This window comes from Strigops habroptila, chromosome 13 (genome assembly GCF_004027225.2).
Source record: "Strigops habroptila isolate Jane chromosome 13, bStrHab1.2.pri, whole genome shotgun sequence".
Classification (NCBI taxonomy): domain Eukaryota; kingdom Metazoa; phylum Chordata; class Aves; order Psittaciformes; family Psittacidae; genus Strigops; species Strigops habroptila.
Window position 1 is genome coordinate 7635649 of NC_044289.2, and position 16369 is coordinate 7652017.

The 16369-nt window shown below is 40.6% G+C and overlaps 1 protein-coding gene across 4 annotated transcripts in view; it reads right to left on the reverse strand.

Moving 5' to 3' along the window:
• Nucleotides 1-15042: 15042 nt before the first annotated feature.
• The window catches only part of DOK5 (docking protein 5), a 44447-nt gene continuing 43120 nt past the window's right edge, over nt 15043-16369 (reverse strand). For all 4 annotated transcript variants that reach the window (XM_030503245.1, XM_030503243.2, XM_030503244.2 and 1 more), the window contains one exon: nt 15043-15704. In XM_030503245.1, coding sequence (XP_030359105.1) covers nt 15637-15704 — 68 coding nt within the window. In that variant the 3' untranslated portion in view covers nt 15043-15636. The remainder of the gene's footprint in view (nt 15705-16369) is intronic.

Below are 16369 nucleotides of genomic sequence, written 5' to 3' on the forward strand. Positions count from 1 at the left end.
CCCTCATCGCATGTTTACTCCTCTTTTGACCGAGGAGCATCACTCTCGGTAGCAAAGATCAGGCATTGAGACATTGCCAGGTCACTCACTGCTTGGGGCAGTTGTGCAGGACAGACTGAAGGAAGGCCATTGGAGCACAGTGATGTCCCCTGCAGCCCTGGAAGGGATGTGGCAGCCTTCCCCTTGCGAAGCACTAGCCCTAAAGCAGCCCCTTGTGCAGGAATGGATTATTTTCAGACAGGGTGATCCCAGTTTGTAAAACCCACCTGAAATTAACTGCACAGAATTTGCTTAGTGCCAATTCTATTCATTTAAAACAATGAACAAAAATGTAAACAATTGATACCTGCACCGTTCATTCAGGAAAGAAAATATAGTGTATTCCTGTTTTCCCTGAACTGAGGGCGATTAAAGACTCTCATCAGGAAACATCAAAAATGTTTTATGTACAGCACCGCTTCAGCTGACAGCTCAGAATTTCCTTAGGGTGTTTCCCTGATGGAACGAATTCTATCTTCAATCTATACTCTGAGGGGAGGAAATGGATGTTTAAGTTATCAGTGTGTTGCTGTGGACTTTTAAACTTTCTACTAGTAAAATAGTAGGAAGAACTCAATGTTTCTGTTTCAACGGGTTTCAGTGGACTTCAGTGCATGTGTTAAGGCAGTACAGCTAATTCTCTGCAACTTAGACCCTGCCACTACAATCTGTGTTACAGTGCCTGGTGTTATCATAGGACCAGGGAATTGTGAATGGTCTTGAGGAAGCCCAACGCAGAAGATGCTTATTCATGATGGACTTGTGCAAAGTCACAACTGAGCAAGCGCACTAGAAAAGCCTCTGGCTGAAATCCTGATCACCAGGAGGTTGCACTGCATTTTAAATGATTAGTCTCTGCAAAATGTATGTGTATTGGGGAAGGAGGGATAAAATACACCCATTTAAATCGCAGCCTTTCAAAATATGATATCACCAGTCACATCCTATTAAAGGAATCAGAAGATAAATGTTTGCTGTGGGCTGGTGAAAGAAGCCAGGAAGAAAATAAAGCTTTCCACCTTGTGTGTAAATTGTAAAAGATGATTTCTTACGTTGCCTTGCTGCTGCCAAAGAAAAAATTCCTTGCTAACTAAGAGAAATACAGCAGAAGACAAATATTCCAAAAATAGAGATAGCAACTAAGGCTTTCCACCAGAGAATATCAAATAAATTCAAATGCAGTTGTGTTTTGTTCTGGTTCATGCCATATAGTCTGTGGACCAGCGCTTTGCTTTAATCGAAGCAAGTCCATCCAGACCTAGGGTGAAAGGTTAGTGTATCAGGCTCTGGTTTCAAACGTTACAGACATAAGAAGCTGTTGTTTAAGAAAGGGAGAATTTGGGCTCTGAGATAAAATTAATGAAGGCTCCTGCTTAGACCAGCATGTGATATGCAAGCAGTGCCAGGAAGAAGGAGGACAAGGCTTAAGTTTCACTTGAAGTTCTCCAGATGCCAGGAACCAGCAGGAGCACTGCCCAAGCCCAGCACCTGCACAAGTGTCTTGGGAAATGGGCTTGGTTTGATATCATCAACTTCTGCACATTTCTGTATAAAAGATGTATGTGGTGAAACTGATGTGTTACGACAGAGCTCTTTTTTTTCCTTACATATCAGATTAAAAGATGCATTGTAGGAATTACACATTTCTGTCATGTCTTTACTGCGTCCTGCTTTCCATGGATTTATATTGCTCAGAGAAGAGTGGCAGCTGTAATTCTGCCTGCCTGGCAGCCACTGATGAAGACAATGAAAGCACTCTGGGCTCAAAAGAAAATGGTTATTTAATTAAAGCAACAGGAAAACTGCCTTTCTTGTGGTAGCCGGCAGCCAGATGGGATACAGCACTGTATCTCTCTTCATTCATTAAATCATCTTCTAGAGAGAGGGTAAGCAAGGCTGAATAAATAGTTTTATACATCCCATAAATAGTGGGGACCACCTTCCCAGGGGTCTGTGTCCTGTGGGTGAATTATCAGGTGGGAGCTCCACAGCACATACCTTTGTCTACACGGATCTCTCAGGTGTCAAGTAAAAGGTGAATTCATATTTCAGTCTTTCCCTCTGCAGAAAACCTCTGCTCTTCTTGAAGTTTGTAAGAAGTTAATGATATTTGAAAGCATGATCACAGTGTAAACTCAAATGCAGATTACAGTCAGTGTGTTCAAACAGCAAGGTGCTCTGTTCCGAACATTTTTTTAGGTTAGTATAAAAGAGTGCCAAAATCTTTCTAAAATATCTCTCCTAAATTGGGAGTCAGTCAATCAGATGTGTCCTTAGAAGCTGGCTCCTAGAGCCTTTGCTGCACAACCCAATATGAGGGTTTGCTGAAGGCATATATTAATGGCTGTAAAATGAACTTTCATCAAATGCTGCCTTGAGAGCACCCCTTTGGCCTTCAGAAATATTCTGAAATTAAATATAGTGAAACAGACAGCTAGAAAAATAGACCATATTAATACTAATAAACCCCCTAATAGACAACAAACTGCAAGGCCATTAAAAATTCTAGTCATGGCTGAGAAAGCAGACTGCAAACTTTGGAGACAACAATGGAGAAAAAGCAACTAGCAGCAATTTTCAAGAGAATCTGATGTGATTGTAAGAACATCAGCTGGTTCTGCCTTGGTTGTTGTTAATAGCCTCTGTTGTGACCCCCTGCACAGCAGAAAAACAGCATAATGAAAGACAAGGCATATAAATCAGCAATCAACTCTTTCTTCTCAACACATCAGTAACAGCTGAATGAAATGAAGGTCTGGGATGCTCCCCTGAGCTAGTTCTGCACTGCTTAAATTGCACCCTAATCTGCCGTATTTATAATGCAAGCAACTTCAATGGATTAGGTTCTTCAAAATTCAGTGTAATTTTGTAAAACAAAGTAATTATGAAGCCAGCATTCTCCAAGGGGCTATTAAGGCCACAGCTTACTACGGTGACAAAAGCATCTGATTCCATGGAAGTTTGAATCTCTGGATTGGTATCAGTACATCATAAATACCTTTTTCCCTCATTCTGACAGTGGGCACCCACGCATTGCTTTGTGATCTAGAATCCCTTTTAATATAGTGTATATATCACTGTGTTTGGCAGAAAATGCTTGTGGCATGGGGAAAAACTGGAAGGAATGCTGAAAATTACAATACTTTTGGTGGAAATAGCCATCCTGATACCTGTGTGTATTTTTTACGTCATTATACACTTCAGATACCTCCATAGGTGTTCACTACGTACTCGGCTGATTGATCACCAAAGGAGGGCTTAAAATGGCATTTCAGCAGGACCCTGCCAGGTGCCAGTAGGAGACAAAATAAAATCTAGCTAGAACTTCTGATTTTTGAATGTAATCTGGTTTGTGGAAATGGACAGCACACGATGGGAAAACAAGTGACACTGTAATAATGCTGCTGAAGAATTCCACTAAGTATCATCAGGGTAAGAAAAACCTTCTTGCCTTCATTCACCCTCAGGTAACTGATTAACTTTACTTTAAAGAAGTCGGTTCAAGTTGCCAGTATAGTTGGCATTTGTAATAGATGTGCAGCCACACTGGCCAGCTGCCCACCTCTGAGACCGACTTGTTCTCTGGGAAGTTCCCACTTTGCTAGAGAGGGATAGAAACTCAGTTCTGACAGGTAAAACTTGGGAATTGCAAGGCAAAGGAATGCCTTTACAGGGCCTGATCTCCTAGAAATGAGATTTTGCCCTGCAAACTGGGATAACAGTGCTCCCTCCCTATGGCAGACACTGAAAGGAAAGTGGAGTTCACCAAAAAATCCTGAAGCTCAGACATAGCTGGCACACCTACCTAGGAAACAGTAATTTAAATGTTAACACTATGTAGTTTACCTACTTTTATCCCATTTGTCTTTACCCTAAGCAGAGTTTGGCACTTAGACAATAAAGTACTTCCAGCTCCAGCTGATGATTCCTTTTTTGAAGGCATTAGGAGTATTATAAAAAAAATGTTCCCTTGCACGAAGAACCAAAACAAGCTGAGTTCGAATGTGTTGCAGTGTCAAAAAGTACGTTCTGCTTCATTCAGCAGGAAGAGAGCTGACACTGGCCTATACAAGAAAGCCAGAGCAATTATCTGTTTGAGCAATTCTCCAACTTCTTTGACTCTGGCTTTTCACAAGGGAAAAATACAAGCATGTTAATCTGATAATAAACTGCTGCATCTGGAAGGAGAGGAGCTCTATTTCTCATCAAGATGTTTTTACTGAACCACTATGAAAATGCACACTTTGGTGCACTGTATCAGAGAGAATATTATTTGGGATTTTTGATGAGAAATTGCTCATTGACTTGTTCACAAGCTGCAAAAGTGATGAAAATATAATGTAAGAGAATAAACTATAACACAATGATTGTTCAGGTCTTCTTGAAGTTAAACCAAACAACATTCTACTAAATGATTCCTTCTTAATGACATTCATTAGAAAGTGCTTTGGGTCAGGTTTTTCTCTATAATGAGGGGGGAATCAAGGAGATGCCACAGTTTAGGAACATGGAGAAGGATCAGCACAATCTGCAGGAAATTACATGAACAGCAACAGGGATCCAGACTTCTCACATACTGCCTGTGCATTTCAACTCCTGGCTTTCTCTCTCAGCAATTGTCTGCTGATTTGCACAGTATTTCCCTGATCACAGAAGCAGCAGCCAGATTTCCTATCCTACATGCATTTGTTCAGCAAAACTGCTAGATCCAACTCAGAGCAAGCCAAAAGTTGATTTAACCTGCAGCTGCTTCTAATAACTCCAAGCAGTCAAAGAGCAGAGGTTGTACACAGGTGGTAGGTACTGACAGATGGATCCAAAGGATACATACAGCACCTTTGGTGGAGAGCCACCACAGTAGTAGCTACCAAAAAAAGCCAAAACAACCTTGTTCATATTTCACTACCATAAAACGACCTGTCTCCAGATTATCATATTGCTTTAAGTTTCAGTCCTTGATTATGTCCGGCTTTCTTAGATACATTTTGAATGATTCTTCTCTTGCTTTCTGATGAGTCTATTTTTGCCATCTTTCTCATTTGCAATAGGCCTGGATGAGATACTGCCCTTGGGAACAGAAGTAGCATCCCAGCTCAGTGCTGGAAATCAATACAACTAGAAGATGTTATAAATCTAGTTTTCCCTGAAAAGCAGGGAATTGTATTTTGAATTCTAAATCTGTAAAACCTCCTCACATTTTGTCAAGCAGGTGAAACCACATCTACAAGTACCTTCTGGAGCACCATGGTTTCTATTCTTGGCTTACGGTGTGGATAATCGAACACGTATCAAAAGCAGAAGCAGCACTCGCAGCCTTTCATGGTTAACGACGCATCAATCTTGACCTCTCTACTGAAGCAAAAAAAGCTAGTATTATTCTTCAGAATTCCCTAATCATAATCGAACAAATTAACTAGCATAGAAACTGTCAAATAATATGCAAAGATTTGTTATCAGCTTATTAATAGATCCAAACAGATTAAAAATAGCATTGCAAGCTTTCCTCTCCTAGATTTCCCTTCTTTATTTCTATTGGGCTTGGATATTCTGAGTCATTTTATGTGTTACAGACCTAATGTTTTCACTGACATTAGCAGTGACAGGCAGTAATAATGCCACTGTCATTCAACGCTGACTTCCTGCAATCCCAAGAGTGCTAATATATGGTTGACTGATCCAAGCCCAGCAATACCAATGGAAAGGATTCCTGCTGCCTTCTGTGGCTCAGTTGTTCATTTCCCAGTTTAAGGTTGAATTAAGAGGTGACTATTGCAAATAACACAAACATCACCTGGGCTTGCTCAAATGTCAGCTTTTATTTTGGGCTCTGTAGTTGAAGGAGGGAGCCTGGAAGAACCCTGATGCTGAAGGCAACCTTTTCCTATATAATCTGCTATATGCTCTTACTTAAACAATGGCTCCTCAGGAAAACAATGTGCTGTCACAAGGAGGTTCCCCAGGGGAGAGAAGACATACAAAAGAGAGAAATAATCTTCTGCAAATGCATCTACGTAATGGGTTCTTAATTCCAATTTTCTTACAGGCATCAAGTTTTTCCAGCCGTACTCTCCCCATTTGATGTGAAGTCTTTGCCAACAATCAAACAGCACAAGCCTAACTGGTTGGCAGTTAATGAACAATTCCATCCTTGTTTGGCAAAAATAAAGTGAAACTTCAAAAAAAAAAAAATCCTAAGCTTAAGTAAAACTCAAATCCCAAAGTGCTCTTGATACTGAACCAGACGTAAAGATTTTTGGTGTCAATGTCTGCCCATGAATTTTCATGCCTGCCTTCCCTTTGTTTCACTGCTGATTCAGGCAGAGCTTCACACCACAACTCAGTGATCTCCATAAACCAGCATAGCTGGGCACTGATGACAAATTCTCCTCTTTATTTACTCCTGCCTCTGCTTTGGCTCTATCTGTGCCAGCAGCCCCAGAGCAAAGAAAGCCTAGGAACTAATTCAAGTTAAATAAACCTAACAAAAAACCAGACCCAAACAAAACATTCCCCAAATCCAAGTGCCATTTTAAGCAGATCAGTTTTCTGCTGGCGAAGAACAAACTCTCTCTGTGCCAGAAAGATCTAAATCAAGCCACAGCGCATTTTTTTCCCTTTTCCCACCACCCTAATGAACATGGTTTGGGATTGATGCGTTCTTAATATCCAGCAGCATATCAGCATCTTAGGAGTCTGGTTGCAACGGAAAGCTGAGATTTAGGTACCTAGGCTGCCCTATGGGAAAAACTCATCCAGCTCATTTAGTGCCAGATCAAGCACTGGGTAAGTGATGGACTTCAATGTCAAAAAACATAGTTCTTCAGTAAACCTTATTCCTGCCCTTAAAAACACTAACTGAAATAGAACATAACATCTGGATCCATGTAAACCCATCTGGTTTCTTTTTAGGTATTTAGTCATCAGCTGTAAGGATCAGGCCCATGTTAACAGGTGTATTGTGCTTTTCTTGCTAGCAGGTCAGTTGGACAGATACATGTGTAAGCGTGAGACTGAAGAGGAAATATATTCTTCCACGGTGGTGAACTGTGCACCTGGTTCTGCTAACAAATGAAGAAAACTTCAACAGAGACCACGGAGCAAGCAAGAAACAAAACAAAAGCAATCAGAGACCATCAAATCTTCCAAGATAATTAAACTGTAATTAAGCATCCTGTTCTCACTTTAAACTGTAGATCACACAATTTAAGCAATTTTCCACAAGGATTTGACAGTCACGTGTGGCAAAGGAAAAGCAACTTTCAATTGATTTTGTTTCACCCTGTAAGCAAATTGAATAATATGTGGGATAAACGCTAGAAATAACAGCCCCCCTGCCCCCAGACAAAGCTAAATGGAAACTTTATTTTATATATTGCTGCTCTAGGTGGACTCTGGCTCTGGATCGATCCATATCGGCTCACAGCAAAAGGTCAGTAAAGGTCTGCCACAAGCATTTTCCTCTTGCAAGTATTTGCTACCTTTCTGCAATAGAGAAAAGCAGAGACTGTGGTAGAGACCTATCATGGCTTTCAGGAAGGAAAATAACTCAAACCCTCTTAAAAGCATGCACTGGGATTTTCCTTTGGTTTGATACTGAAAATGCCTTTGGTAAAAACTCCAAATGTCTCAAGAAGAAAGGGAAGAAAATAGTAAGAATGTGCAGTTAACCCAGATCAAAGCACGTCACTTGACAGTATTTCTAGTAAAGCATCCCTGCCTGTGTATTGCACCAAATCAGTCTTCTTTCCCAACCACAGGAATGAAACTTGTGTCTCGCAGGGACCACCCATGAGTGCACATCCATTCCCCACTGATGGATGCCTTTGGATAAAAGAGAGGGAGAGGTTTTTTCTTGAGAATTTTCACTGAGTCTGTATCCAAAGAGGGATCAGGTACCTCAGTGCCCTTCCAGCCCCATATCAGCAATCGCTGCTTCTCTCTTGGGAAGGATCAGGCTCTGCTGGGATCCTTTTGACCTGCACTCTGAGCTGTAGGGTCTATGCAAGGGAGCCAACAGCCGGAGGCTGTGAGCAGTGATGGACCACGGCATGATGGAGCCAAGTGAGTTCCTGCAGCTCACATCCACAAGACAGGGCTGGGCAACATCATCTTTTTTGTAGGCTGCTGCAGCTGCTAGGTGTGGTGGCATGTGGAGAAACCACACACTTGGTTTTTCCAATCCAAATCTTCATTTGGCTTAAGAAAGGATGTCATCTTGCTGCAGCTTTATGTAGACATCACTCCATCATAGCCACTCTTGTTCGCCCTTCCTACCTATCCAGGGGCATTCCAGTATCTGAAAACAGAGAGTTACTTTAAGCCTACACCAATACACTTGAAAGGCACATGAAAGTCTGGCCTGGTCTTCATTTTGAGACAAATACATGAAGAAACGGACAAGATCCTCAAGAGAACAAGGGCACAGCAGAGCAGAGCCCTCGAGCTGCTCTGGCTGGGATAGGTCCCTTCAACTCCTCATATTTCGCAGCTGGCAGAGAAGCTAAAAATCTAATTTTGCTACTTTTTCCCCTTCGTACACTGCAGAACAACATTTATGCATTTCCTTTATGCTCAATGTAATTTTACTAAATGTGCCAAAAATAGAGATCATACATCTCTATAAATATACTGTCTGGCTTTCAGCTGAGTCATTACACATTTATGGAGAAATAAGTATTTATGCAACTATTTACTTCAGTTTAATGGACAATATATTCTGAAAGGATGCACTGCCTTCAGCACAAAGGGTTTTCTGTATCATTTGGTCCATATACAGTTTATCTCCATATGTAAAATCGAGCACTCTTTGTTCAGTCAAAAAGATACAATAAATTACATTAGCAAGTTAATTTCTCTTATTCATTTCTTAGTCATTTTGTAACGTTTACCCAGTGATCTCAGAATACAGACAGTATCTGATTAGAAGCTATAATTTCATACAAGCATGATTTCATATACTACACATAAATAGCACGCCCACCTCTGCAGTGGCGTGTGCTATATATTTGAAGTTCAAAGCAGAAGATAAAAGTATAGGACAGGAGGTTAAGGAAAGTCAACCTAGAAAACTGCGACACAAAATTCAGGCAGTTGCCAGAGTTTAAGCGTGGCTGGGGTGCAATTCTCATAAAAAAAAATACCAGAAGCATCTCAATGAGCACAGGTCATTAGAGTCTCTTTTTAATGTGTCCTTTTAAATATAATTTGTCTTATAGGACCACAGGTCTTCTTCACACTGTTTTATGTAGTCCTTGCTGTATTGTTTCTGAAAGTAACAGGACTGTTACTACACATTTACCCTGGGGACTCCTGCCTGAGAATGTGCCATTCCCATTTTTAAGTTTTGGAAAATCAAGTGGGAATCTCACGCTGGACTGGAAAAATAGCCTGAGCCAAAATATGAGCCTGTCTAGACATTGCTGGTTTCCTCACCTGAGGATTTAAACCTCTTCACTTGGGTTGTGACCTGCAGCAGCAATGCAAGGGCAGGATAAATCCCTGCACCCCCTATTTTCTTTGCTCAGCTGCAATGAATTGGTTCAGTACACTGCTCCTTTTGCTAGGAGGTGGCTTCCTGGAAGCTTTAATGACAACCCGCTGCAGTTGGGTGACTGTGACCTAACATTTGGAAGCTGGAATAATTTAATAAAAACAACCCAAGCAAAAAATGGACCACATTCCTTCGGGGAAGCCTGGGAGCCTGCTGCTCTCCATCACTAGGATGAAGCGCTGCATAGCTGTGCTGCCTGTGCCACTTCAGACACCTTGGGTGAGGCACGGTGGGAGCTGAAAGCAGAGGCTCAGGGCTCATTTACAGGCTTTGGTTTCTGGAACTGACATGAGGCAGGAGAAGTCTGTGCAAATCCAGTTGTTTGCCCACTACACCTCCCACCCCCTTCCCCTGCACACAGGGTCAGCAGCAAACTGCAAAATGTGGGTCGTGCTGCTGCTCCCTTCGATCCCGTCCATACGGTGAAAAAATGTCACCGGGGGCATAAAAACCATTTTTTCCTACACATTCATTGCTTGTAGAAAGGGAACTTACAGTTCTCCAAAACACACACACTCCTATTGTGTTTCTACAGGGTTCAGCCACAGAAATCCCATTTAGAATAACCCAAACATTTCACTTTGTTCCTATTGACGTGCAAAGAAGGGAGGAGATAGACCATATAAGCTTGATATGGAGGAAAGGGTGGAAGGCGTCACAAAACAGATAAAGAAAAAACCAGTATGAGCTATTTTGGCGTTATTGGTTGTAAACCCCAGCGCAGCAGGAGTGGAGAGCGCGAAGCAGGCAGCGGGAGGCACACAGCGGAGCCCGTGTTCCCTTTCGCTGGGAAAGGCTGACACCCGGCGGCCGAGCCGAGCTCCAACATCGGGGCACGAGGGATGCAGACTGGCCAAACACTCTCTAAGCTACCTTTGATCATTTCTTATTCTCACATTCGTACGGCTGGAAGGCCAGGAGTTAATTTCACTAAAGAGATTATAAAACTTTGGTTTTGATGGCTTAGAGGAAGATGAACACCTCACACCTTTTCTTTCAAAGATTTCCAGAGCATTTAAAACACAGATAGCTGGGAAAATACCCATATACAAACCCAACCATCCCGAATACCTCAGCACCCATTTCCCCTGTTTTGGCTTGCCAAGATATAGAACAACCCATAGGCTAAATACTACAGAGAAAGTCACGACAATAAACTTTTTCCTAGCAAGTTTATTTTCTTGTAAACCCACTGAGAAAGTGCAGTGCAATCAATACAACCGAGGCCCAAGTTCTAATCAGAGCCTTCTGTTTGAAAACAGGTTTTCTTTACACACTGCATGGCTAGTGGTAGTGATAGAATATTCCCTAAAAATAAGAAAATGGTTCATTAGTGTTCATGGAAACAGAAGATCAATCTGCCCTTGTGAAAGTTAATGAATACACAGAAATATCACATCGTGACCCCTGATCTCAGTGCCTGAGGCAGCAGAATTATTATCATGCACTTGCCAGACTTGCTCAGCAACAGAACTCATCTGCAACTCGGAGTGCATTAATTTTATCTGTGCGATTATTTAAATTAAGGACATTCTGGCTGCAAGCCACAAACTTCAAGAGTTGTTCATCTGCCTAAATATTAATGACGCTTTTCTGCTATAAGGTGTAAGACGGGAGAGCAAAACTAAACACCAACAATTTTAAGAATAAATATTAACTACAGTACAAGTATGAAAAATAAAGCTGCTTCACTCAGGCAAATGCTGAAACAACCCCCTTGAGCTGCTGCCTTCCCTCGAGGAAGCAAAAAAATGTTTTGTTAAATCTTGGTTAAAAAAAAAAGTAAGTTTTCCTTTATTAATAAATAAATAAAACCAACAAAATCAAAAAAGACCCCAAAAGCTTTTAAGCATGATGAAAATACCTTGAGGTCTTGAGTGACTTTTTGCAAGTCCTTGCGTGACTCCATCTCCCTCTATGAAACAGAAATGGAGAGGATGTCAGCTATCCTTTCTCTGAGCAGCACAATTACTTAGTGCCCTGTATACTATTTTAGATAATGGCATTTGCATTCTGTTACCTGTAATAAGAACATTTAAGGAAAAGAAATATAATTTGAAATCTTGATTATTATGATTCTGTTCCCCCCAATGTACTTGATTCCAAGATTAGACTTTTAAGACCATTACCCAAGTTCTGATGCAGTCTGGACCATCTCCATCTACCCACTGTGCTATTATCAGTTTGCTGGTTCATACCTGCTCAAAAGACAGAATAACTTTTCTTAGCGTGGATTTGAAAAGTGGGGTAAGCAGGTCTAAGCTTTCTCTTCTGACTCCTTTTTATTTTACCCCTAAAATGTACTTTACCATCTCCACTATTATGACTTGCAGGTTGGCCACTGGTCTTCTGTGGGATGAAAGGGACCAGGGGGTATGGCATTTCTATCCAGTCTGTTTGGAGCAGCCGTCTCAGAAATGGCACAGAATTACTTAGCACCATGTGAACGGGAAAGGTTACACAGAGCCAAAGACCTGCTCATTGGGATGACTTTGCAGAACACTTTTGTGCCTTTGAAAAAGTTATCTAGGAAGATCTGTGGACATTTGAGAAAGAACAAGGTTGAAGGATATAAAAGGCTGTGCTGGAATTTGGTGGAGCAATTGAAACTAGTCTATAAAATTGTTATCCTCCTTTTACATACAGGACAAGCTCAAAAAAAACCCCAACCCCTTGTGAAGTCTTGCTAATGGGAAAGCCTGTGTGTAGGGCAGAAACTGAAGAAAAATAGATCTCTATGATTTGTCAGACACTGATCCTTGAATCCTGTGGAACCCTGAGCCCTGCAGCTCTACAAATAATAGATTTGCAGCACATTTTCTGAAGCATACCTCTTCAGACAGAGCATAGCTCAGGTACCCAGAAGATTTCCACCCCAGTGCATCTGTCATCACCAGTATATCAAATACCATGGACACCAACTGACACACATGATGGCATCATCATATCAGAATGGTACAGAGCTGGCTGTACAGTCTGAACAGCCCAGCTCCCAACAACTGAGAAGACCTTTCCCTCACCATAAAGGAGTAACTACAGGAGTAGCAAACCCTCTCACTTTCTTCAGCTAATGACCCTGCTAACAAAGCAAGTCAGCAATGATGCAAAGATTAAGTATCCTAATCTGTCAGTACCACAAATTAAAACAAAGCAGCTTCTTAGTATTGTGTCGTACACACACAGTAATTCAAAGCAAAGTTACTTTTAGGTCTCTTTTCCATCCTTCACAGGCGGTTTCAATGGAAAGAATAGTATCAGAGTTAGTTGATTTAATGACCCTTCATTTAAAGGCCAAGGTTAGAGTAGCTTTTTTTGTCGTCTTTGTAATTGGACTGTTCAACCACAGATAGTCTTACTATATCAATCATTGCATGAGTGAAAGATGAATAAAAGTATTTACTGAACTGTCATATCCATGATAAAACAACAGATGCTGTCAGCTTTAAAGAGAATCCATTACAGAAGTAAACCTGAAAGATAAAGACCTACTAGTCATAACATGCTTTTCAATCACTTATGTTAGCAGTTCAGCTTTGAAACAAAGTGAACATTGTCCTTATTTACAATAAATTAAGCTTATCTTCGCACTATGGTATATATTAAACAATGATGGCATAGTGATTTTTTTTCCTTCAGAAACACATTTACCTTCACCACATATTGGTTTGCTTCCTTGAAAGCCTCCCTCATCTCCAGTTCCATTACTATGACCCTTCTGGATGCAGAAACCAAACATCTTACATTTTCCCAATGTTTTACTTCAATAATTGATAATATGTTTATTAAAGGGATATATAGATGCTAAACCCAAAACCAGTTGAAAAAAAGATCTTACTGGAGTGACTGTTACTTCAGGACATTGTAAAAACCAGAAAAGCTGAATTGGCTTGGAAACATGGTCTCCTTCCTTATTCCTGGAAAGAAAGTCCATTTAACAAAGGAAGGTAAAGACATTATACAGCGCACAGTGCAATTCAGGAGCTGAACTATCCCAAGGTGTCAGCATTGTAGCGGGGCACACGTATCTGTAGTAGTCGAGCACATTAGCTTGGGGTCAGCCACTGTACAGAACTCCAGCCTTGCCAGGCTTAAGCAGAGCAGAATTACTTCAGCTGTCTTGAAAACTTAATGCTTTTACACTTCTTTATGACATTCACTTGTTTTGCAGCAACATGGCCTTGTTGCCTCATGTTCCACTTGTAATCCATAATAACTCTTATATCCTTTTCTAAAGGGCTGCTATCTTGCTTCTCTTCCCATTATGTGTTTGTGAAGTCAATTAGCCTTCCTTATAAGCACTTGTCCCTATCAAATTTCTTCAATTTATCCAGATGATTTTGTATTCTAATCTTGTATTCCTGTGTCTTTCCTCCCCATTTTATAGATCTGCAGTTTTAATAAGCACACTCCCTACTGCTCCATCCAACTGATTAACCATGACTGGAAGCAGACCCAGAACTGCATGCCACTCTGGATACCCTCCTCCAGAGCTGAACACTGACAGCATGTCTGACTACAGCCCGCTGTAACTTTGAGTATAGTTTTGAAATCTTCTTTCAGTCATCATATGGGTCATGATCAACAGCTTGCCTTCCCAGTCTGCTTTGAAAGTTCATATTCAGAATTAAAAGCCAAGATATTTGCTATTTTTACTCAAACCATAAGAACATTACCTCTGTCATATGAGAAAATGAATCTGTACTGACTCATTCTCTACAAACATGAACAAATGAAGCTCATTCCCTACAAACCTACTGTGGCCATTGCATTCTTCTGCTTTTCTTTCAAGATACCTGCTGAAACCTTAGCTGCTAACATTATACATGCCTAGATAAATGCAATTACCATTAGATTTGAATCCCATATTTATTTCAATTAAAAATATGCAAAGACCATATCCCTCGCTGGTACAATCAAGTAAGACCTAGTCCTTAAGCTTGTTAAGTGAGCAGGACTAAGATGGCTACAATCAGCCTGACTTGTAATCTCACGAGGCATTCTTACTCAGAGCTTGTTAACAAAATGATTTAACTACACCTCGCTAAGCACAGTGCTTCATTTGCATCCAGGTCCTTCTATTTACAGCTGTTATACATTTTCTGACCATGTGGTACAGCACACAGTAGTCAACCATGTTATTTTTGAAGAGCCTGTTTGCTGTTAAATTAAGATGCTGGTGCCAATCTATTAAAGTAGTACCTAACACAGATGCTGTCACGAAACAGAAAAATAGTCTTTCTGCCTCAAAATGGTTTGCGGCATTGTGAGATTCCTGTTGAATCTACTACTCTGTTTCACTAGGACACCCAACAAGTGGTTGTATGGCTTTAGATGTGGATGGGGGATCCACAGCAAACCACTGTCCCCATCCATCCTTCCTTTCTTCTAGTGTCGCAGTGGCTCCACAACAGCTCTGTTCATGATGCTGGTAGTGATGACAAAAAGCACTGTACAAATTAAGTGGGACTTTTTTATTTCAAGCATTTACAGAGATGGAAATAAATACAGGAAATAGAAGATAGAGAGGGTGCTTTTAAAAGAAATCAATCAAGTCTTCATCAGGCTTCAAACAGGAAAAATTGTATCCAATAGCTGCTTAAAACTGGCCACCATTTCAAAGGTCAAGGATTAGGCTGAACAATAATGTAAATAGCTAAAGATAAGCATTACAACAAACAAGGATGACACAGCTGACATCAGTGAGCACACAGCTGTAAGAGACAAAATAGAACCACACTACAACAGAAAAGTCTCATATTTACAACATAGCTATCATACAAAAACATTTGGAAATATTTAGGCAGTGATTTCTTCTCTGTCCAGCTGTAAGATACAAAAGATACACTAGAGGGTTTGTTGGTTTTTTTTCAATATCTACAGAATAGTTTTAGCTTTTGGCAAAGTTTAAAAAAAACCCCTTTGTATTGCAAGAATTTGTCATCCAGCCTGAACTTTTCCATGTTTCCATCCTTGCTTATCAACATCACTGTCATCCACTGGGGCAGTTTGTCAGAAGACAAAGAGTTTGTAAAGTTCTTTGCAGTCTTTTATCGATGGTCTGACCTGTAGGTTGGAAAAGTGTCCGTGCGATGAAGCTTCACTGGGCTAGAAACATCTTCACCAAGTGAGATGCAAAAAAAAAACCCAGAACAACACTCAGTAAGACACAGGTATCTTATTCAGCATTTTATAAAGGACTACGTGAAATAAAGATTACAGGCTTTTAATTAAACCCATCTCTGCTTAATCTGCTGCTCCATCTCAGAAACATCTCCAACTCAGATTTTCTTTCCCAGTTCTTTATGATTAGAAAATCGTACAAAGCAGATTAATTTTTTAAAAGTTCTGACTTTGCATTTTAAATATAAGAAGCACTTTAGCTCACAATATCAGCATCAGCTCTTTCTGGTACATTAGAAAAGAGGACAAGGGCCAGCTCAGAAATCATAAATTCCGATTTTGATGGAAAAATCTTTTGCAATACAAGGTTTTCAGGTGCCTCTACCATTGAGTCAGCAAAATGCTGCTTCATTTCAATTATACAACTTAGTATAACAATGATCCTACATTTCTTTTTCCAGTAGCAATTGAAGCATATCAAGATTTTGGCAACCTAATGTAATTAGAGGTGCTCTGGGTACCACTGAAGTAGTAGCCTTGACTGCTGAACACCACAAGGACTTCAGTGTCTTTCCTAATTACAATGTTGGCTGTATGTCTTACTTATTTTACAAAGACTTTTACCCCATTCTCATGATGACAGGCTCCTGGGATCCTTTT